Raw genomic sequence first — 25,624 nt, 5'->3', positions numbered from 1 at the left:
TGTGGTGACAGACCTGTGCCCACCATCGAAACTCCTGTTGTAGGCAGGGAATGAGTGAAATTAATGATTCCAGACTGTGGCAATGTTGAGTTCAAACACTTTTTAGATACCATTGTAGTTTCCTCATATGCAGTCTTGCATATGGAATTAGCAGAATGCATGAGGCCATGTAGCCCAGAGCCTGCAGAATTTTTCTTGCAGATACCCGGGTCTTTGTTGCCATGCTTATGAAGTAAGAAGTCAGTTGTCTTTGTTTGTCTGGCATGAGATAAGCCATCTGGGCAGTTGTATTTAAGCTTGCACCCAGGAATATTATCTCTTGAGAGGGTACTAGTTTTGATTTATTTTTGTTTACTGTGTACCCTAGGAAAATTAGTAATTTTTTTACAAATGCCAGATGCTTTAGTAGAATGTCTTTGGTCTCTGCTTGAATAAGGCAGTTGTCCAAGTAGGGATATATTTGAATTCCTCTTTGTCTGCAAAATGCAATTACTGGTGCCAGGCATTTTGTGAAGACCCTGGGCGCAGTAGATAAGCCAAAGGGCAGTGCAGAGAATTGGTAGTGCATTGAGCCAGCTATGAATCTGAGGTATCTTCTGCAAGATTGTCTGACTGGGACATGCAGGTATGCCTCTTTGAGGTCCAAAGTTACAAGCCAAGCCTTCGTGCCCAGCATGGGCAGAAGCTGTTGTAGAGTCAACATTTTGAATTTTTGGAACGTCCAGAAAAGTATTTAGAGTAGACAGGTCCAGAATTGGTCTCCATGCTTTGTCCTTTCTTGGTACTAAGAAAAGTCTTGAGTAAAATTCTTGTCCCTGCTCTTGTTGTGGCACTGGATGAATGGCCCTCATGTCCATGAGAGATGAAACTTGTTTTTGTGCCTCTGCCCATTGATTGTGTGGCAGGTCTGGAATGCCTTTTGCCTTTGGAAGGGTGTGAAAGTGGAACCTGTAGCCCTGAGAGACTATATTTAGGACCCATTTGTCCTGGGTGATCGTGAGCCAATTTTGTGAAAAAAGTGCTAGCTTTCCCCCTACGGGTGCTGCTAAAAGGTAAGTGCTTGGCATTGGCAGAGGGAAGTCATTGGAACTGTTTCCTATATGGCTGTGATTTGTCTTCTCTGCTTTTGGAGGTAGAAGCACCCCATTGTTTGGGACTGTATGAGCCCTGGGGCTGTTGTCTGCCTCTAGGGCATCTGTATCTGCCTCTTTGTGGCCTGTTTGACAAATCCTTCACTTTCTGCATAGATTTAGCTTTATCCTCCATTTTCTTCAACACCTCTTCTGCTTTAACACCAAAGCATCATGCTGTAATGGAGTGCCCAATAATTTTGCTTTAACATGATCAGGCAGATTCTGTTCCTTTAACCAAGCATGCCTTCTAATAACAGAACCTGTTACAGCGGCCCTGCAAGAGGCCTCCAGCGAATCATAACCACATTGCAAAGTATGTTTTCCCACTTGTTCAGCTGCATGCAATAAATCCTGCAATTCCTTGTTCTCAGAACATTCAGAATTTGACAACATTTTCTGTTTTAACAGAGACATTAAGTATTGCTGATATTTAAGCATATGAAACTGACAATTTAAAGCCCTTACAGCCAAGGTAGCAGAAGTGTAAACTTTTTTTCCCCATCTGTCCAGTGCCCTAGAATCTCTATCTGAGGGGACAGGGTTTTTTGAAGTAGCAGCCTTGACCCCTTCGGGACCCTGAGAAATAGTTTCTGGGTCAGCAGCAGGGTTTTTATATAGAAATTTATGAGAATCTAGGACCCTGTAGTATCTGTCTGGCTTAACAGGTGCAGGAGGTAGAGAGTCGGGAGACAGGCCGGACTCTGAAAATACATCATCTACAATGTCTAGAACAGGTGGAATAGCAAGAGGTCTGTGCTGATGTAGTAGAAGAAAGTCTCTGAGCCTTTTCTTAGAATCTGAATAATCTTGGCTCTCCCAGTGGAAATGCTCCCTCATGGTATGCAGGGTTTCCCCAAATGAGTAATCCTCAGGAGGAGAAGCTGAAGGGATAGATTCTTCAGCATCAGAATCCTCATAGGGAGGAACAGAGTATCCCTGTTCTGAAGAGGAGTCAGAGGAGATGGAAACTTGATCAGAGGAATCGTATTCAGTATCTTGCCTAAGCCTCTCATCAGGAGGGGGATGGGAACCCCTGATCAAAGTAATTAGGTCTTTGGCCATTTTGAGCATCTGTTTCTTAGGCATGGAAGTCTGTCCTGGAGAATGCTGTACTTGTTTTCTTGTCTTTAAAACTGTTTTAGTCTTTGTCTTGGATGCTGAAGATAGCTTGATGTAAAGCTGTGTAGGTCTGAAAACACCCTCAGAAGCCGATGCCTGCTCAGCGGCTCCAGACTCATCTGAGGGATTAGCTTCCGAAGGCCCAATACCTTGAGTATCCAGAGGCCTAGCTGTCTCCACGTGGGAGTCGGAGGCGGCTTGTGGCTCTGAGGTAGTGGATGTCAGGGGCCACGAAAGCACCTCACTGAGAACTGGCGACTGGCCTAGAAGAGGCTTCGTCGTCGGTTTTGGACCTCGGATGCCTGTCCTTTTCTTTTTCCTTGCGTTTTTTATGAATTCCGGTCGTCGGTTGTTCCGACGGCATTATATAGTTAAACCTTCAAAGTAATGAAAAGCAAAATCGTACCAACGCTTAATAGTGCGTTGGTTAAATCTAGCACAAAACAGACAACTAGCTACGTCATGGTCAGGGCCTAGGCAAGGAATACAGTAAGAATGAAAATCCTTATGAGGTATTTGCTTCCCCCAAGAAATACAATTGTTAACTTTTTCTGACATCGGTCTGGAGCAAGAAAACAGTTTCCCCAACGGGGTACTTAGCTTTATAGAAGACTTCGGATCTGAAATTCATTTTCGAAAATCTCAGGAGTCGGCCGACCGGCATTTGCGAACTGCTTTTGCTTCGGGCACCGCGCGGCAAGAAAGACTGAAGAAAATGTTGTCGGCTGCATATTTTATACCCCTGGCACACTGACGTCAGGGAAGAGGTGACAGCAACCGACGCCGGACCAGGACTTTGGAATTCAGGCCGACTGCGGGTAGCCTGCCAGCAGGATAACTCAAGTGTAATGACTGCAACAGTGAAACACGATGAACATCTGCAGGATACCCTTCACAACAGCACAGGCATGCCTAACCTTTGTCCCTGATATCACATCCAGGCTGTAGTGGTTAGAGAAGGTGTGAACCAAGGACCAGGTGGCTTCTTCTGTAATGCCCTGGTCATCATCTACTTTCAAGCAGTGGTAGCTGCACTACACCCTTGATGAATGGGGACAGTTTTTTTCATGCAAGTCCCGCTATGGGTCTTATAGCAAAAGTTAATGCGGTATGCCACCCACTTAAAAATAGTCTATTTTGTCACTTATAAACCTTGCTTGTATTCTGCAATGGAGACAAATAGCTGATTTGATTTTCTAAAGTATTTAGTATAAGATGTACCTCAAACTGTCTATGTACATTTAAGCATGATTCTTTCTCTCTTCTTTGAGACTCAGGAAGAAACCTGGGGGCTGATTAGCATAGTTCAGGACTACTTCTGTAGTGACTTTTGGTATAAATGATAGGTTGGTTTACATGGTTACCCTTTCTTTATGGAACTGTAAGAAAGGATCTTTGCACATGAGGTACTGCAGCTCATAGACTCTTAGAAGAAATGACAGCTATCAGGAAAGGCATTTTCCAACTGAGAAATGGTAAAGGGTGCTGAGGCATCTGGTTCAAATGATATTAAGGTCAGCATTTTCAACACAACATTCAGTACAAGCTGGGACCTTTTTCTCCTATGAGGCCTCAAATGGAGGATTCTGTTCAGGAATTGCTTCACTGAAGCCTGGGCACCAGTCGGGATCAACAGGCATGTATGCAGAAATAGATCAGAACTGTACCTTTCTTAACTTGAAAAAATAAACTTATACAGACTGTAACATCCCCACTCTGGGCCAGTAATCAAGCAGCCTGAATCCTCATTATTGACACTGGGGAAGGACGTGCACTTGGAATACAAATGGACACATGCACTATTTCCAGATGCAGACCTCTCTGCATCAAGCACAACTTCCCTTAAGAGCACACAGAGAATACACTCAGCCTGGGGTCTGGGTTTCTCTTTCCGTCTCTCCCCAGATCCCCAGTAAGGCTCCCCACTGGCACAGCTGCAAAGTTAAATCCTCAGCCGAGTGCCCAAGCCAAGTCCTCCACCACTCTCTCTATGAAACCAGTACTTCATGTCCCTGCTCCAAGTAGCTGACACACACACACACACACACACACACACACACACACACACACACACACACACACACACACACACACACACACACACACACACCTGGGAAAGGCTGGCAAATATTACTCACTCTACCATCTTTGCCCAGACATTAAGGTAGATTCACTGCCAATAGTCATTTTCTCTAAGGCTCTTGCAATGACACCTTTACCCAATTATATTGAGTGAAATTAATATCAATACAAATGGTAATGCTGACCAAACAGTCAGACATCAGGACTGCCCAGAGCTGTCAGCAAATACATGTAAGTACTCTCAAAGGTTAAAATATTTCTCTATAAGGAACAGCCCACAAGGAGAAGTGTAAATACATTTAATAATAAAAGAACATGAAAATATAAAATATCTATTTACAGTAAACACCAGCGTTTCGATCACAAAAATATTAAAACACAGATGAACAGTTTCACACAGTTACAGAAAAACAGTACTTAACTAATCTCACTGTATTTTCCTGACTAATCTAAAGTTACTATTCCCCGGTTAACTTCGTAGAGCAAGGCAAGATGAAGTAGGTGAGAGATCCTTATACAGCAGGTTTCCAAAACAGAGTGCTCAGTCTGACTGAGAGACTTCTCAATATAATACCTAAATATAATTTCTGAGATAGTGTACAGGATGACATCACAGCTGGTCATCAGACTTCTGGTTCCCACACTATCCCTTTGACCAGAAACAGCCAAGATTTAGCATCTATGTGTCAATAATACCCACACATAGAGCTTTGCTAAGATCTGCTGCAGCTCCTGGAAGTTATATAACAATTTTAACGCTTCTACTCCTCCTACAGAGCTACTAAGCCAGGCTTCTCGCAGACATTTCATCTCTGGCAGCAATCAGAACTGTAAGATACCATTTTTAAGGCCCAATTTAATTTCAGTTATTTTCCAAAGTTAGCTAGGACTGAGCTTAACCTCTTCTCTTGCAGTATCATCTGTTAAAACATATACCTTTAAACAGTTACAATAATGCATGTGGATTTTTCTTCTTTTACAGTGCTGGCACATGTTACACATCTACTGCCACACTTCTCTTGGCATAGCTGTCACTACCTCCTATTAAGCAAGCTCTAACATTTCTGCTTGCTTTGCATGCTGTTTTTTCCTATGCGAACAGTCTGTGTGCCTTTTCAATTCAGTTACGTAAAACTTCCTTGCATTTGTCCTCTAGCTATGTTCCTGATTTTTAAAAGGTTATCTGAAATGAAAGTGGCTAAATGGTAACTTTCACAATGCTAATCTGTGTGTGGAATGTTTGGGGTGTACTACGAACCCAATGTACTGCATCAGGACACTCATATGCTGAGGCTGCAGTATGTGTCTCCCCCTTACCATCTGAAGCAGGTGGAAGAATCGATGCTGTGGGTCAGAATGGGGCAAGTAAGATAATTTTTAGCCTCTCCTTCTTCAATCTTTCAACTATCCTAAGGTGCAGGGATATAGGATGGAAAGTATGGAAAAGGTGCAGGGATACAGGATGGAAAGCATGGAAAAGGTGCAAGGATATTGGATGGAAAGCATGGAAAAGGTGCAGGGATATAGGATGGAAAGCATGGAAAAAAGGAAGACCAGCTCAATCTGGGGAGAAGGTGCTTTTACTGCCCAAGCATGTTTGTTAAGAGCTCTGCAGCATATTTTTCTTAGTTGCTTGGAGAATTTAAGAGGTTTACATCTAGTCTCCCCTCCCATCTGATCTTGAGGTCTAAAAATCTGTCCCTGTCTAGCACCCACTCATGTGGATCTGTTGAGGTTATGCTTAAATGATACATCATTGAGTTCCTTTGAGAAGATATTCAACAGCAAGCTGTATTCACTGTATGGCTGGCCTGCAGGGGTAGCAAAAATGTGACCCCCCACCTTTATTTATTTACGTATCACATAACTGTGGTACTGTGGCTTGCAGAGATGGTAAGAATGTGGTCTTCCTTGTTTGTTTATATAACACATCATTGTGCTGTTGTCTAGCCTAAATGAGTGCCATTACCTCTTTTATCTTTACATGTAATTTTTCTTCAGTGGGACTCCAGGTGACCTAAACTTTGTGGTCAGAGGTATCTGTGGTCAATGTCTCGTTTGGAGAAGATGGTCTGTAGGGCATGCCCTCATTCTTTTGGACTTGTTGTATTCATCACTTCACCTCTCTCCTTACATGGGTTAGGACTGGGATGGTATGCTCCGAGGAGTGACACTGATAGTCCCTGGTATTCCTTAAGTATCACTGAAGCTTCTTCACATGCTGTCTGGCTAGTGGCATGATGAGTATGGTGGATGCTGCATGGTGCAGAATGTTCAAGAACTTCCTGGCTGGAACTCACTAGTTGTTACTACTGATCTCTCTATCATATCCTGAAAGAAGGTAGTACATGACCCCCTCTTCCCGTGGAAGGTAAACTTTTGTTGAGGTGGTGTTCAAGACAGCCCCCAGAAAGACTACTGTGCTGGATGAACATAAACTGGCCACCTGTTCATTCAATGACAGGTGATCTTCCAGATACTGGTAGATGTAGGGGCTCTTAGTCCTGCAGTGAGGATGTAACTTGTGCCAGACATTTTGTAAAAACACTGAGTGCCAGCAAAACCAATGTGTAAGTTGGTAAGCCAGTAATGATGACCTCCTGCAACAAACCTCAGGTGTTGATGATATCCATCAAAAACAAGGATATGGAAGAAGGCATCCTTGACTTGCAAATGACACCAGTAGGATCTGAGAGCCCATGAGGGGCAAGAGGGCCTACAAAGTCAAGATCTTGAATTAGGAATTTTTAAGACTCTGTTTGCTTATGGTAAGTCCCAAAAAGCTCTCAGTGATCCATCTTACCTTAGGACAAGCAACAGGCTGGTGTAAAACATTTTACAATTCCCTTCTGCCAGCTGAAACAGTTTTCATGGTTACTTGTAGTAGCTAAAACAGGAATCTAGCTTTTCTTATTTATTTGGTAGAGGTAGAAGTCCTCATTTTTAGTTTAAATGCACTCCCTGTCAGTTGGAAGAGCATTCCATCTCAGGCTAGTATACTTCCCCTAGCAGTTTCAAGAGATGCTGTGTCTGGATATGAAAATATTTTTTTTATATATATTTACAAAAATTTGAGAGGATCCTGAACCCAATAAAATGTATCAAGCGTTTTAGAGGCAAGACGTTATTAATCTGACTCACAGGGTGCTGTCTGAAAAGCATCCAACAGGGCTTCATGGAGTGGAGGAATAACCACTGACTTTGGTGGTCCAAGACCGCGGAGGCCCTAGTGCCTCTTCTTGAGTCAGAAGTCTCCCAAGATTGCCACTAAAAGTGGTCTCTCATGACTGAAACAGAGTCCCCAAATAATATGTCCTTTGATGGGGAATCAGAGGCCAAACTGTCCTTACTATCTGGGCCAAATTTAAAACAGATGAAAACTATGACCTGTGGTCTAATTCTTCTCCTCCTCAGAATCACAGGAGTTTGAGTCTCTCATTGAGAATCCCAATCTCTGTCTCTCAGATGGGAGGACTTCAAATACCTGTGGCTGCTCATAATTGGGTTGCAGCTACACAGCAAATGGGAGGAAACATGATCCAAATTAATCCATCCTGGGAGAGTGACTGGCTAGGGCATGGGTAAAGACTTTACCCTTAGGCAGCTAACTGAGGTCGAATAGACAACTTAGCTACAGATGTCAGGGTTTTGAGTCGGTAGCCACCGGGGACTTCTGATTCCTGCGGTGGGGGGTTCTGGATATTAACGTGCATTAACATCCTCTTTGAAAATCTCTGTAGGTTTCTTCCTTCCCTCTTCTTTTATAATCAAATGGCATTGTGAAGCAGACATTAAGGTGGTGGCACGCGATGTTCTTTCTTCCTATGTACGTGCTTCTCTTCTCTCTTTTTAGGATGGATGTCGGTGCTGCCATACTACAGCACATCATCAGACATGGCAGATGACTAACAGGGACATAAATATTTTCTTGTCCTGGTAAATACTGAGAGTTAGCCAGAGTGATCTGGTCCTAGGCATAAAATACAAAGATGTGGAAATTCTTTTTTTTTTTTTTTTTGACTTTTTGCTCCCCACTATTTGCCGACCATCAGGGCTCTCTCTTGGTAAACTGGCCTATGCATTCCCATCTAGGCACAAGCAGAATGAAAGGGGTTATCATCCAGACACCCATAAAGGGTGGATCAATCACTTTATGACTTCCGCTTTGTCTAAGTTGCATGCACCTGGGACAGTGCTAGAGAGGAACATGCAGAAGGCTGTCCACAAAGGATGTTCCTTCACTTCTGCATGCCTTTAAACAGTCCTGCTCCTCCCCATACAACAAGGGCAGTGGTCTGTCAATCTCCACCAGGGAAGTCACACCACCCCAGGTTCTTCCAAGTGCATGGAAACCCGACCCATTCCCTGGGAGGGAGAACACAACATGATCCTTCACTCCTCCATATCCTGGTCTAGCTACTCCAGTGCTGGGGCCACTAATCTAACCAAATCTGCCTGGGTCATAGTTAGGGCTCCATCCATCTGTGCTCCGCACAGTTCTGCTAGGCATAGTTCATAGGATCACAAGACGATACTAGGCTATTGGCCCGGAGGCCCTTATAAGCCTAGCCAAGAATTTTGCCTATGTTCCCACAAAGTCAGCACCTGTTTCCTTTGTCCAGCAGGGACACAGGTGACCTCTCAGAGGTATATTTTCTGTTTCCCATCCAGTCATCCAGTCGTCCAGGTTCTTCTTAAAGATGGTTAGACAGGTACTCTGCTTGACATGGAGATGGAGTCTATTCCATAGATGGAGGAGTCTTTGGGACACACATCTATCCCACCAACAAGTTCGATTAATGTCACAGATCAGGCTGAGGCCTTGCTTGTGGGTTGCGCGAGTGGAGTTTGACTTACAGCATTGAAACCTTTATGTGGTATTTGGCACTTAAAAACACACCAACACATCCATATCTGGCAGTCTGTTTCATGGGTGTCTGCTCAAAAGCAATCAAGAATCTTTTATCCTAAAGTTAGGAAAAAGAAAAAGGGTCCCTGACAAGGTACTCCTCTCTCAATGCTCTTTAGATTTAGGCCTGGAATAATTCTCGACTGCAACACACTGTTTTGTAGCAAACTTGTGCATGGCAAGAAGGAAAAAAGATGGAGCTGAAGGACCTCACCTATAGTCCAGATACATGGAGATGTCCATGGTGAGGTGACATCAGCTCGACAATGGGGGAAAAACGTTCAGCATTGGAAGTGGGGACAGATGTTGGATTCAGCTACATAGACTCACAAAAAACTGTGATTTTCCTTTAATAAAGCAGCATATTTCTTGGTCAAGTAAGACCATATCTTCTGTATCCTTTTTTAGTTAAAGATACAATAGTTCTTACCAGAGCATTACATGAAATGCATACTAAACTAACTGTTTTGTATTTTGCTGTCTCTGATGTAAGACCAGCCTTAGAGGTATGGATTACTAAAACCTATGGGTGGTATTCGTACTCATTATGCAGATGTGTAAAGGCTATCCTCTCTGTCAGTGAATAAGTGCAGCTAAGCAGCGATTCACAGAGGCCACGTGCACTAATGCATGATGACCAGGAGTAAACAAAAGCAAATAAACTTATAATGAGATGTAAATGAGAAATGATGTAATCAAGATTATGCTAATGAAGCATTCCCTCAAAACACCTACACACATCCCTGTCCCAGACCCATATTGTCATTGAGAGGGCCTTTGGCCTCCTGAACAGTAATTTTAGGTGCCTGGATGAGTCCGGGGGTACCATTTAATATGACCCAGCAGCTGCATGCAGGATGTTTACTGCAATGTGCATTCTGCACAGCATGATCATGCAATTGTCTGGTGATGAAGTGACCCCTGCTGTCACTGCAGCTCCCAGTTTCAGTCCCACTAAGACAAATGATGACCAGCTGGCAGCAGTAGTGAGGGGACCCCATGAGGCTGGATCTTGCAGAGCATACGGCCATAAGGTAAAGAGGCTTCTTCCAGTCCAGAACTATGGACCATGCCATTCAGGTTAGTGTTTCCTTTCTTGTTAAAAAAAAACAAAAAAAAAAAAAAAAACAGGAGTATAACTGATGCCTGCAGTGATATCTGTGGGCTATGCTGTGTGGCGCACTGTCTACTGTCACTGTTCAGACATTTCTTCACATCTTTAACACACACCACACACATATTATATATATATATATATATATATATATATATATATATATATATATATATACACACATACATATATATACATATATACACATACATATATATATATATATATATATATATATATATATATGGGTCTACTTCATATGATCGAAAGACCATTTGACCTAAATCCATCTGATCGAAAGTTCATTTGATTGAAATTGGGAGGGGGGTGTGAGGGTAAAGCCCCCCACCTGTTTTTGTTTAAAATCTGTACTTTTTGTTTTATTTTCTTCTTTTAAAGGAAACTGGGTGGGGGGCTTTGTCCCCCCACCTCCCCCTAACTATATATACCAACTCCAGGGTCACATGACATTGGGGAGGGGGACAAATCCCAGTTTTATGCCTTGAATACTGGTTTTCGATCAAATGGGTTTAGGTCAAATGGTCTTTCGATCATATGAAGTAGACCCATCTATATATATATATATATATATATATATATATATATATATATATATATATATATATATGTGTGTGTGTGTGTGTGTGTATATACATATCTACATCAAATCTAATCTAAAAAAAAAAAATTGGGAGGAGGTATCTGTTGTTGAAATCATTTTAAATTTGGCGCATTAACAGCGCTTCGTTGTTTGTCTGAAGAAGCGGCTTGTTTTAGCCGTGAAAGCGCTCACAATTAAACGTTTTTTGAACCGCATGGTTTTCGTTTCTGTTGTGGAACTATTGTAAGCAGCCTATAAGTATTTTTTGGATTACGGAGGTTGAAAACAGTTCGAAAGCTTTTGGATCACGGAGACTGATTTCTGGGATTATATGTAACTTGGCAGTTGGTTCGTCTTGTAGTACGCATTTGTCTTTACACGCCCATCAGCTCAGTTGTTTGGTTTTGTGGATTCTGTGCATATTCGGGACTTGGGGGTTTCTACAATATATATATATACACACACACACACACATACATACAGATATATATGTATATATATGTATATATATATATATATATATATATATATATATATATATAGAGAGAGAGATACACACACACACACACATACAGATATATATATATATATATATATATATATATATATATTTTTTTTTAATTTTAGAACAGTTTCGCATATTACTGTTTAAAAAAGTCATACCAGAGTGCTCACGGACTCCTGTTCAATGATGTCATAAAGGCATTGTATAATTAACTGTCGCACTCTATAAATTCTAGTGAAGTGGGGTACCTAAGTTTGCATGCACTGAATATCCTGAAGTGCTACAATAATTAAATAGTTTTCCTTCAGTACTTAACTTGTGTTCATACCTTGCGATTGAATGAAAAATGATCATACTGTTTTTTTATGCTATGCAATGTTTAGTACTTATAATATTTTATTATAAATATTGACTTCTTTCTGTGATATGCTGTTTTATTATATAAACATAAAAAGTACACGTTTCTTTCTGACAAATGACACTGGATCTTTAACATCCATCTATGCTACCATCAAGTCAAGCAGAGGGGACCTCAGTTTAACATCTTATCTGAAGGATGGTAAATCAGGAGTATATCACCCACTAAGTGTGGTCTACCTTGTTGGTAGAGATACATGAATCCAAGTACCTGATCTAGGGATAGGTTTGTGACATTCCAAAAGTCACTGAGCTATGGCTATCAAGATGCCATCTAATTCAGCCTGCGTTGAAAAAGAAAGGCTTTTTTTTTTAAACGTACAGTGGCATCAAACCCCTTGAAGAAAAGAAGACCAAGTTTCATTATGAATACATCTTTATACGTGTAACATCCTTGATATCTTGGGCTTAAGACTTCCAATTCTGATAGAAGGTTAGACTTTCTGGAAATGAATTGTTAAGAAAGGATCTGGAGTTGTCTTCATTTACAGCAACCTTTCAGGAATCTTAAAGAAGAAAACAGACGGGGGGGTTGTGAAAAATTATTTTATTCATTTATTTGATATCTTTTGTTTGAGAACTAGGGAGATAACAGGCCTATATGCATGCGTGGTGTTTACAGCTATCTGTCTGTCTGTATGGAATACATCACAAAACACACACCTACATTCGCGGAGGCTCTCAATAAAAACCTTCCCAAGCATCAGGGACATCCAAAGCATAAAAGCAAGTAAACTCCACCCCCCAACACAACCCAAATGACACATAGCCCACAAACTCAGTGTGCCAGTCAACCACAGCCCATAAGGCATAACAACGTGCCCAACACTCTAGTCATAGGTGACTCTATAGTCAGGCACACTGATGTTCCACTCACTAGACTAAACAAGGAGAAAGTTACTGTCAGCTGCCTGTCAGGTGCCAGGATCCGCCACATAACGCATGCACTCAGGTCACTCCACAATAAGTACAAATATGACAGTCATTGTCCATGTTGGTGTGAATCACCTGAGACATACCTCCCTGGACTACATGAAAAGAGACATGGAGGAGCTCTCCGATCTTGTATCCCAGGCAAGTATGACCCTAACCCTGAGTAGCATCCTGCCATCACCCAGAATGATACCACAGAACAAGGACAAAATGACTGACTTCAACAATTGGCTAAGCTTCTGGTGTCATTCTAAGGGGATCCAGTATTTGTCTGCCTGGGACGACATGATCGACAGTCCACGATGCTTTGCCAGAGATGTCCTGCACCTGTCGCCCTTAGGATTCGGATACTGGCTAAGGCTCTTGCCACCCCTATAGTGCCTTTTTTAGGCAAGGTTCAAATGACAAATTCACCACCGTAACAGGTACAAGCAAGCAAAATCTGAGGGTAATGCTACTCAATGCTAGAAGTCTAAACCTCAAAATGCACTCACTCAAGGCACTCCTTAAAATGGAGAACACTGACATCTGTGCAGTGACAGAGACCTGGTTCAAAGCTCCAGAGAGCACCCCCCTGCATTACCAAGCTTCAAATCATACCACACCTTTCGGCCATCTAACCCAGAAAGAAGCACTAAAGGCAGAGGCATGTCCATATTCACTAAGGATATCCACACCTCCAGGCTAGCTGCACAGCATAATGCATCCGAGATTATTCAAGTGCAACTAACTCTGGGCAAGACCGTAATCCAAATTGTAGCTTGCTACAGACCCCCCACCATGCCCCACAATTCACATTCCTCATTTCTTGATACACTGTAAAGTATTAGGGTACAACCCAACACCCTAACAATGGGCGATTTCAACTACCTCACCATTAACTGGGAAAACTACTCATGTACCAACTCTTTTGCTCAACGTTTTCTAGAATTCATAAATTCCAAAGCCTTGGATCAACTTATTCACACCCCCACCAGGGGCAGCAATATCCTAGACCTGGTCATTACCAACATGGGAAACCGGTGTTCCACACCAGAGGTCAATTCCTCGCTGGTCAGATCTGACCACAAGCAAATCAGCCTAGACATCCACATCCCACCCCCCACCTTCAATTAGGGAAGCCATCGTAAAAAACTTCTCCAAAGCCAAGTTCACACTTCTTAAGACAGAAGTGGCAAACTTCATGACACCCATGCAGACAGACAATAGAGGTATGACTGCCGAATCCTACACAAATGCACTTTATAAGCACTTACACGAGTGCATGGATCATACTATCCCTAATAGAACCAAGATGTTATCCTCCAAAAAAAGGAAGCCAATCTGGTGGTCCTCTGCCATAAACAAACTCTACAACAGAAGAAAGAAACTGTTGCAAAAAGAGTAAAATCCCATGACTGGAGGAACTCCCTGGTCAACCTCAGTAAGAAGCTGAGATCCCTCATAAAATCCTCCAAAGCTAGTTATGAAAACAAAATTGCTACTGACTCTAAAGACAACCACAAAGCATTCTATAGCTATGTCAAGAATCTAAATGGGAACACTCAGATCTGCTCTGAGTTACAGCACAATGGCACTAAATATACAGAACCAACTGATATTGCCAACATCTTAGCAGACAGGTTCAGTGCTAACTTTACCCCCCTCTCACCCCCTAGAGGGCCCATCTCTATACCGGAAGAATGCAAAGTTCCTATAATCACGGCTGCACAGGTAAAAAAAACACTCTCCAAAGCCAAGAACACAGCATCCATGAGACCTGACAATATCCCAGGCTGCATTCTACACGAACTACAGAATGAACTGGCACCCTACCTAAGTACCATGTTCAATCATAGCCTCACCTCAGGCTTTGTACCCACTAAATGGTGCACCGTGACGGTTATCCCACTCCATAAAGGGGGAGCCATGACGGACCCTGGGAACTACCGCCCCATTAGCCTGACGAGCCTGGTCTGCAAAGCCATGGAACGTATCATCATGGAACTCATAAACAAAGACATTGGTAATCTCCAAACTCTGGACCCTACCCAGTTTGGATTTGTAAAAGGCAGATCATGTCTCCTAAACCTGATTGACTTCTTTGAAGCAGTCACCAAAGCCATAGATGAGGGTAAAATGGTTCACACAGCTTATCTACATCTCGCCAAGGCTTTCGACACCATCCCCCACTCTGGAATTATAGATAAGCTCACGAAACTAGGTATAAATCCCTATGTCACAAGATGGGTTGCCAACTGGCTCACGGACAGAACCCACACTGTGAAAGTAGCGGATTCCAAACTCGACATCAGACAAGTGGAGTACCACAGGCTTCAGTCCTGGGTCCTCTCCTGTTTGGTATCTACTTCTCTGAAGTGCAGGCCAACACAGAAGGTCTTTGGCTAACAAAGTTTGCAGATGACTGCAAACTAGGAGCCATAATCAAAACTCCTAACAATGTGGACAAACTACAAAAGGGCCTCACTGAGACAGATACCTGGTGTCAAAGCCATGGCCTGAAGCTCAATGCCAAAAAATGTATTGTAATCCCCTTTTGTAAAAACTCTGTACCCATGAACTACCACATAGCTGGTAGTGTACTTAATGCTGAAAATGTGATAAGAGACCTTGGGACACAGGTGGACAGTAGTCTCTCCTTTGATAATCACATCAACACAGTGGTCAGGAAATCCTTCTACATGGCTCATCTCATCACAAAAGGATTCTCATCCAGAAAAAAATAGGTCATTGTTCCCCTCTACTCATCAATCATTAGACCCATTATAGAGTACAACGCCCCTTTTGGTATGTACCTCACAAGACATCTACAACAACTGGAAAGACCACAGAAATACCTCACAAAGAGGATTACTGGCCTCAAACAGATGCCCTATGCAGACTGTCTCAAAAATCTACAGCTTTACTCCATCACATATCGCCTACTCAGGGGCGATCTCTGCCTAACATACAGAGCTATGTCAAACCCAGAGCTGTTGGACATGCTCCACTTAAAGAAATCCCAATCCCTCCAAGCTACACGCTCTAGAGACCTAAACCTTGTCACCACAATAAACAGAACATGCTGGAGGGATAGATACCTTGTCCCAGATACTTCCCATACTCTGGAACAGACTACCTATCTATGTCAAACAGAGCTCCTCATTAGCACTCTTCAAGAAAAATCTTGATGATTAGATGGGAAATTCACCCCGGGGATCACTTCTGTGGCTCTGCTCGACAAGGGCACAGGAAAATAATTTTCTTGGGTGGCGAAAGCCAGGGTACATTTTTGGCTAGGCTTGTATGGGCCCTAGGGCCGATAGCCTAGTACCTACCTATGAACATGGGGTATCGATACATGAAATACCTTGCACTCCAGAGTAATAGAATAAATTTTATGCTGAGATCTTGCTAATCCTACAGTGCGCACTAACTTATTCGAAAAAAAAAAAAATGTATATGTTTATTTATTATGTTAGACCAGTTTCTCCATTGACCTCAGCTGGCTACATTAACTGACTAAGTCTTTGCTGAACAGCGTTTTTAGTCAGTTTGCAATTTTTTTTATCAATGCACTGTCTTGCAGGTTCTTTTTATTCTTTTTCTGAGGTAATTTTTAATTGTTTTATAGTGACAGTTCATATTTTTGATGTAGTTTAGTAGTATAGGAAGTACGATGTTAAGATTTGTTACTTTCAGACTTCAGTTATGCTTCCTAGTCAGTTAACACAATTACAATCACGTCTGTTTTGCCAGTAAACTAATTTTCCATATTTGCTTAGTGTTCTTCTTTTTCTTTTATTTAACCCTTTTCATTCTAATATGAACTCATTTAATTTCTAGGGGATGACTTGGGTGGCAGTGTTGTGTGTGTGTGTGTGTGTGTGTGTGTGTGTGTGTGTGTGTGTGTGTGTGTGTGTGTGTGTGTGGATTCTCTGTGTGCAGTACGTGAAGTTTTCTTTTTTTTTCACAACAAAAAATGTTGTCCAAGTTATATTTTTTTATTCTAATATTAAGTGTAGAGATGGCTTTAGGGAAGTTATTTTGGTTAGATTAGGGTGTTTTGGGGGTGCACGTGTCTGTGTTTTGTGTGTAAAGAATACAAACTTTCACTTCAGCTTTAACAAGTAGCCTTACTATGTTGGACTAATGGAATTTTGGTTAGATTAGGGTGTTTTGGGGGTGCATGTGTTTGTGTTTTGTGTGTAAAGAATACAAACTTTCACTTCAGCTTTAACAAGTAGCATTAGTATGTCGGACTAATGGAAATTTAGTATTTTTGATGGTGCAGACAAACTGTTGCTGTATCATACACAAAAATATCCACACAGTACACCACATGTTTTTGATCACTCCATTTATCTTATGTCCATCATCAGGTGAAATATTTGCATGCAGACATAGCAGTGCATTTACGCAGATACATACAGAAAAGCAGTGTGAGTATATGGCTGTATTTGTGTTTATCAAAACACTGGTTTAGAATTAAAAGAGGGAGGAAAGGGATCCCCAAAAAAAACAAAACAAAACTAAAGACCAAAGTGAAAGAAAAAGAATGAAACGCAGGCAAATAATCCAAAACAGGAATCCAGGCACCTCGAGGCTGGAAAAAATCCATTAATCCAAATTGTAGTTTAAAAACCTTCTAATGTGAGCGCTTTCATTCTCATAAATAAAATAAAATAAAATGAACTTCTTCTGGTCAGAAGAAGTTTGTTTTATTTACGTGAATGAAAGCGATCACATTATTTGAGAATGATAATACTATGTCAAAAATATTTTTGAAAGACTTGACTAAAAACAAAAAAAAATCCAGCTATAAACCAATTTGCTCTTCTTGTCTTAACTTACACTTTTGGAGTGAATGTCTGGCTCCAAAAGGTACTGGATCAGTTGGTCAAGAAAACAAGAAAAATGTTTCGTGCTTATCAAATGATTTACAAAAATCAGTGCATACCAAGACTGGATCTACATTTAAATACTGTAATACCACTAGACTGAACTGCAAAATATCAAGAGCGTAAACTCGAAGACTCAACTTACTGAAACATTGTAGAACTAAAACAAATGTTTTTTTCACTCTGTTTCCTGACCTATTTTAACACCTCAAAATCACTCCAAGTGCTTTATTTGTAATTTTAGCCTGTTTTCCACAACATGGCTACCAATGGGGCTTGATGTATCAATGTGATCTTGTATTCCCTCAACCCTTTCTCTTTCCCATAATACTTTGTATGACTCATGTCAGACATAAGGAAATAACTTTGAATTTCCATGCCATTGGGATATAATGGGATTTGGGAGAGTCACTGTTATTTTCTTTGCCTTTTGTAAAAAGACTGCTTCTTTTCTGTCTCTAATCATGCTCATTTATGTTTGGCTCAGACCTTTTTTTACACTACACTTAGAAGCTATCCAGCTACAGCCAGAAAAGTAACTAAATTGTAGGTCTTTGTTCAGTGTTTCCTTTGTAGTTCAAGAGGAATCGAGAGTCTCCTACCACCACACTACTGCAGAGGTGTTAAAACTGTCACTGCACTGAGAGACCCTTGCAGAATAAATTCCTCAGACTACAAAAGAAAATCACATTTCTTTCTGTGGATGGTATGTTTCTCTGCACCATTTCCTTTTCTAACTCCTTTTTCCTGCCCACCATTATAAATTTCCCACCACTAGTAGGGATTGTTTCAACAAACATTATAAAATATTTGCTCAGGGTACCTGTTTTCTTGGTAAGTCCCTACAATCTCTTTAATTCATTTATTTGGCAAATCAGTTTGCAGAATGCTATTTTTGGCAGCTTCATATAAGACTGCCTGGAAGTAATTTACTCAAACTATCCAGTGACTATATTTGCTCTTCCTCTCCTCCTATCCATACAGTTTCTATAGATAAACATTACCCCATTACTCTATCAAATTTCTTATGTCTTTCACTTCCATACTAAAAAAGACTTTATGTAGTTTAATTGCACTTTCCTCCTGTCTCTTACCTCACGTTACCCTTCCTATAATCTTGCCTCTCTCGCTCTGCTTCTTTCCTGGAATGATACCTTGCAACATTAGATTACCATGACTCATTCTGCTTGCGGGTGCTTTGCTTATAATAGAAGCCCAAGAAAATTTTTATCATAAGCATGCTAGAATGACAGGCTTCTTTTAACACATACATATATTGATATCATTCTTTTCTGACAAGGTTTACAGAGACTTTAGATGAATTTTTAGAAATCAAACAAAGTTGAATTAATATTTATATATGGAAGGCCAACACGTTTATCTAAAAGTGTAAGTAAAGCAATGTTGAAAAAAGTTTAGTAAGACAACAAACAGGGCATTATAAATAACTTACCGGTCCATCACCTGCAGTAAGGTTCTGAAGTGTGCCTAGCGAGGCCTCCTGCGTGTAGGTTCTACTGCTCTTAGCTATTAAGGACAAGTACATTCTCACCACTATAGAATTCCACAGCCATTCAACTCCTTTTGGGTTGCTCTTCTCTTCTGGTATGAGATTTTCCACTTCTTGTTTCTACACAAGTCAACCAAGAAAGTGAAGTGAGTGACTTAACAGCAGTAAAAATTTACATCGCACAATGTTACTTATCAGATATCTGGAAGATCAAACAATCATCAGAAAAGAATACTGAAATAATCAAACCTGTTGCAGCATTCTGATTTGTCTAACATCTGTGATTAGATTCCCTCAGTTTCCCCAAGACCACCATCAGAGAGGTACAACAGTGAAACAGCATTCAGAATTTAGTATGACACTTAACCTTCTGCTTTCTGATTTCACTGGTCTTTCACTCTTAAGTCCTAGAGAATGGTACCTACACCCAGAACAACTCCACTAGCAGCATGTTTGCTTATATTGGTTGCAAAACTCTTGACTAGTAAAAGTGTTAAGTCATTTAACACCCAAAGAGAAAACACCTGCTACGTCATTCAAGATATGAATGGAAAGCATAAAAATATACTTGGAATTATTAAACTTTATGCATGTGAGAGGAGGAGATGCCAAGAATAGTGTCCAAAACCATAACATTATTGTACCACATACTGTACACTTTTTCAATTTACTTACTGAAGCGCTAGTAGCCTGTACACTTTTCCACAGTTTTCTGAATGAACTGCATTAATCCTACCAGTCTCTCCCAGTGAAGGATGTGCACTAGATCCTGGTTAACCTTTGCCCTTAATCAGTCTATATGCTGCGGCACACTTCCTACATGAAGATCAGGGGATGGAACATCTCCTACATGTTGAGTAGAATTAGATTAGAGTCCCTTTTCCTAAAGAGGTCATCACAAATCTGCTTTGAGAGTGGGAGGAGGGGAGCCTTTATACTGGTTGTTTATCTTCTACCTTAAATTAGGACACTTACAGCTGCCCTCATGTATTTTAGTACAATGAAAATTATCTCGGGGCCCAACTCCACACTGTTGCATTCTCTACAACACTGGCACACAGTTTGCCTATGCTCAAAGGACAGCTGAGATACTTATTTTGATTGAAGGTTTTGCACAGTCTACAGTTCACCATTTGGTGGATTTGTACTCCATAGGTACAAAAAGCCTATACAAAAGTTCTGAGGTCTGAAATTGTACTTACATTTTTTCTCCTACTTGTGCACATCCACGAGCTCTGTAAAAATGAGCAATGTGACTGCTTTTCACTGTAAACTATTTCTCTGGCTGCATGCATTGTTCAAAAAATGGGAATCACCTAGTGTAGTGCTAATGGACTACCCCTGCATACAAAATGTCTGCCATCATCAGTAAGAAGAATGGGGACTGGTCACATTAGTCGTGTATATGAGCCTCTTACAAGCGAGCACTGTAGTCCTTTTTGCCAAACAAGAGAAGATTAGACCTTCATAATGTATTTCAAGAAATATGACACCCGTAAAATTGGGACAGACTCTCATATTACATACGATACAAGTACTGATAAGGACAAGTCAGACTGAAAAAAGTTCCGTTATAAAGCTTTCATAATTTGCTTCAAGGCAGAAAAATCCCACAAAGGCAGACACAGCCTCTCATATTATATGGGATACATAACAGGGTAATAAAGTCTGGTGACAGGCTCATAAAAGCAGGCACTCTACAAGCCACTCTATTATGATGGATTTGATGAAGCTCAGGTAAAGGTGCTTTCTTAAATATGTTAAAAATAAAAACCTTTTAACTAAGAATGAGGTTCCACAGGCTGCAGAGCTGGTAAACCCTCATTGATCTTTCAGGAATATTCAAAGGGACTAACCTCTAAGCTTTGAGATTTGTTCCTTTTTTTTCCATCTCCCAGATTTTCCTCCATTCAGCTCCAATAGACCCTCCCTCCATTGTCTGTAACTGCCTTTAAATAACTGACCTGCTGAATGTAAGGTATTAGAACAAGAACACTCATCCATACACCTACTTAACTGCATAAACTACTTGAAACTTCAACAAGGCATCTTTATTTCTCCCAAAGGGAGGGCATCAGTGACAGACTTCTAGATCTGCTAGCTAGAGTGACATTATATGGACTAATTCTTTGTACTCTGATTCATAAACAACGGAACAGGACAAAGTAAACATGTAATAATAATTACTTTCTAAGATTTCCAAGACTTCAATTTTTGCTGCAAACTATGCTATCTCTAACTTTTACTTGAATGTTTCTCCATGGACCTCTACTGAAACAGATCAATGTGAGATATTCCTTCCTCAATGACAAATACAACAAAGCTAATAAATAAAAAATACAAATACAAATACAGAACAAGGGTAACAGGTAAAGCATTAACAGAAGCAGCAGAATAGAGACTAGATGTGAGAATGTGACAAAGAATTTTAGCAATAAGTAGACACCAGGCTACAAAACTTGATTCCAGTTAAAGAACACTGAAGATAGAAAATAAATAAACAAGGCAGACCAAGTACTAAATGGATCAAACTATCTTAAGAACTAAAATGACAGGGTAGAAGCAGAATATAGAAACATACACAGGAAATAAATGAAAATGTGTGTGTGAAAGTATAGCTTCTTGCATAGTGAGACATGTTTTAAAAAGGTGAACAGCTACAAAGAAAAATGAGTTACAAAATGTGAGCATAGAAAACAGTAAAGTTAATCAAAGTTTTGTAAAAAAGCCAAATAGGTAAAGTATAACAAATGGAATAAAATCATCTAAGTATGAAACATTTTAATTTGACTTCATGACAGAGATGGATATTACGTATGTTTTTTAACAGTCTGCATTTTGTAATATTCTTTTTTCCAAAGCAAGAGAATGAAGGTTGCAGCAGAGTGAATTTTCCATTTTATTATACATATTAATGTTAAGGTATTTACAGAATGCTGAGGATAGTGCAAAAATTATACTTGCAAATGCCTCTCAAATGATCTACATTTGACAGAGCTCTTCTATTTTAAATAATAAATCTATGTCTGTTCTGCTGCTCTGAATTTGATGTGACACAGCTCCAGTTTCCTCTCTTTCAATGGCACAGTTAAAGATAATGAAAAATAAGCTTCTTGGAACTTGTCAGACTAAATGTAGACCAATAGCAGACAATCCTGCAGGCAATCACTAGGTCTGTCTTTTTAAACAAAATCAGCGACTACTGTATAGTTTGTGGTGTTGTGTGGCAAAATCTATGGATCTGGTAAGTAAATAATTTAGTGTGTGGGTATGTGCATGTTTGTATTCTGTGTACACGTCCATGCAAAACCTGCAACTTTACCTTAGTCAGACATGTCTGTTAGCGAAGATGATTACGGGTCAGTGCTGTTGATGAACTGCTTTCTGTAGTTATGCATATAAGGTTTGATTCCTTACACCTTCATTTGCCTACTGTGTAAATTTAAGTAACTTTGTAGCGCAAATAAGTGCTCACGGGTATCTCAGTTTTGGGTGTTTACCCTCAATTCCTTTTTTGCTTTGTGTAGAATTCTTGAGCAAAGAAGTTGAGATGAAGTTTGGTCTGTTCTTGATGAATTTTTTTTTCTCACAAATCATTGTGCATTGCACTTGTGATTTTCAGATTTTATATCCATCAGAAAAATGTTTGCTAATGCAGAGCTTGTAATTCTAGCAGATTTATAAATATATAAGAGCAATATTTAAAATCTGTTTCTGATTGTGGGTCTTTCTGCCTAATTCTTGAGCTGGAAAGTTGAAAGGCCATATTGAGACTGCATTTGGTTGTGCTGGATGGTTTTGCTAGCAGTGAACAGGGATGCATTTCTGGGACGTTATGTGTTTATTCATTTTTTTTTTTAAATGAGTTATCACGACATAAGCAATCATACATATATAAATAAACTAAAACAAATCATATTGGCATATTTTCGGTTGCAAACATACATCACAAAAAAATCTCTACAGGCACAGTCAGTCAAACATTACATAGATTGTTCAATTCCTTCCTTCACTTAAACCTCATTTCTCCTCCAAAACATTATTCTGTATGTAAGTATTGTTCCCACAACTCCCATTTTTTCTATGTAATCTGCTCCTACCCTTTTCTGAAGATCCCAGTCCAGTTCTTCTCCTTGTTACTATATTCACTACTTCTAATACGGTTGGTTTAGACTTCGTTTACCCTTTTCTAGTAGTAGCTTTTTTTGGCACACTAGAATTAAACAGCAAGGCCTTACTGTGACTAGGCAATTCCAATTCTGTATCACAGTTCAAAAAAAAATTTATTTTAGTTACACCAATTTGCTTACCCAATATTTCTGACAGAGTAGTCTGTAAAGTCTGCCATCTCATTACAGTCTCAAAAAATTTGTTCCCAACTACCTTTTTCTTCCCCATCCCACCATCAACACTTGCAATCTAACTGTGGAAAATATTCTTTGTAGTCAGCTTGGGGTATAAAATACCTATACAAACACTTCCAAGCAAAGATCCTAAATCTTGTAGACTTTGTTGCATATTCGGGAGCCATACATATATCCTTGCATTGTTTCATTGTGAATTGGTTATTTAATCTCGCTTCTCAATCCTTTCTAATCGCCTCTGACTGACACTTATAATTATCATGCAATATTACATATGCCCTACTAATCATCTTTTTTTTAGCAGCAACTTCTGTTCTAGATTCAACTAGAAACCCTTCCAGTGCTGATCTTTTGCTTAGGATCCCCCTATTCCTTTTTCTTTGCCAACACTCTGACATCGATCCTTGACAGGGAAGGCAATCTCTAGCATGCAGTCAAAATGAATTTTGGGCATCTTCCCAGTCTATTACCTTTCCCTCTCTAATTTATTTGCTCCTAATATCTTGGTCACTTTGCCAGTTTTCTCCAGTAAATTCCAGCCCTCTCTTACTTATTCTCTGTACCCCTAATTGCAGTCATCCCTTTAGGCAGCATCTCCTTTCTCCAGTCCCATGTTGGCTTACTTCTTAGAATACTTTCCGATACTCATTTATTCGTTTTTGTTTTACTTTAAGCAGATTTTGAAGTATACACAATCATACAAGTGGCTATAATTGATGGTCACGTGTGTGTTTGCACATTTGTGCAGACAGCATAACTTTCAACTGTCACCAGTTTTGTTTCACTTTTTTGGTCTGCTCCTTGTAAAATGTGTGGTTTTCTTGCAAACTGTTGTGGACTGCAGTCACTAAATAAAGATGTGAGGTTTAGACTTCATATCCTTCAGACAATGTTTGATGATGCAAAACCTCTTGTAGTGCTAACTTCCTAAATATGTAAGGTCAATATTTAAAATACATCCTTCATTTTAGGTCCTTGTACCTGATTCTTCAGATAAAAGGTTAGGAGGGCCTGGGGATGTTGTAAGGGGATACACCGGACAATTCTGGCAACATAAAACTGAAATGCATTTCTAGATCAGTATTTATATATTTATTCATTCATTTATTTGATTGCAAGCAAACATCTGAAGGGTACATGGTCATACAAGTGACTGGAATGGATGGCCACATCTGTGTTTGTTGTGTGCATGTGTGTGTATGTAGTTAAACATTGCAAAGCATCTATGATGTTATAATGTGCAGGAAGAGTACAAACCGCATCTGCATATCATGAGTAACTAAAATGAGAAAAAAAACATTTATTTTCAGTGAGGAAGCACAGAATTGCTTTTTAAATGGCCTAGACAGGAGCTAGTCAAGAAAATTTTAGACTGTATGTGGCTTGCTCAGAAATGAGTGCAGCTCTGGTTCATTTCTAGGCTGAGGCATCTTCTGTGCTTTTACTTATTAATTGAGGGCATAAATGTGTGTTTAAAGGAAGTTCCACAACCATACCTTGTACAAATAAAAGTATACAGACTTTATAGCAATCTGGCTAGCTAGACTGTAGTTATGACTGGCACATACAGCAAGCCAAGAAACAGGAATGCATATTTGTTACAGTGTAGCAAGGACACCTTTACTGGTATAGGTGTCTTTACTACACTGTACTTGGGTTAGCGCCACAACGGTCCTAATTTTATAAGTTGTAACTGTCCAGAGGGCAAATTTATACACTTGTCCTTGACACCCAAGGGCAACTTGTGAATATGCAAATTCTGAGTGCTGTGATTTTGAAAGCTGAGAGGTTGAGAGGTATGCACTTACCCCAGTACTGTCTGTAGCATAATGGTTATCTGCAGGTTAATATTCATGACGGCTTACATGGAAAATTATGGTAGTGAGTAACATATTATAGTAATTACAGAAACTGCTGCATGAGACCATTACTGCCTGAAATCCCTCTAGTGACCTGAATATTCTAAGATCTACCTATGCTTCATCTAAGACTTACCCACCTACATTACATCATCATCAACAACCCCCTTTTTTACATTTTTCTACATGGTGTCGTGG

At 40.2% G+C, this 25,624-nt stretch overlaps 1 protein-coding gene across 1 annotated transcript in view; it reads right to left on the bottom strand.

The window, feature by feature from the left end:
* PKP2 (plakophilin 2) overlaps window positions 1-25,624 on the bottom strand; it is a 1,518,559-nt gene that overhangs the window by 177,329 nt on the left and 1,315,606 nt on the right. Inside the window, exon 9 of the mRNA XM_044087464.1 lies at window positions 19,147-19,323. Coding sequence (XP_043943399.1) covers window positions 19,147-19,323 — 177 coding nt within the window. The remainder of the gene's footprint in view (window positions 1-19,146; window positions 19,324-25,624) is intronic.

Source organism: Protopterus annectens, chromosome 11.part0, assembly GCF_019279795.1.
Source record: "Protopterus annectens isolate FY-2018-M chromosome 11.part0, PAN1.0, whole genome shotgun sequence".
Classification (NCBI taxonomy): domain Eukaryota; kingdom Metazoa; phylum Chordata; order Ceratodontiformes; family Protopteridae; genus Protopterus; species Protopterus annectens.
This window is presented reverse-complemented; position numbering and strand designations above follow the sequence as displayed.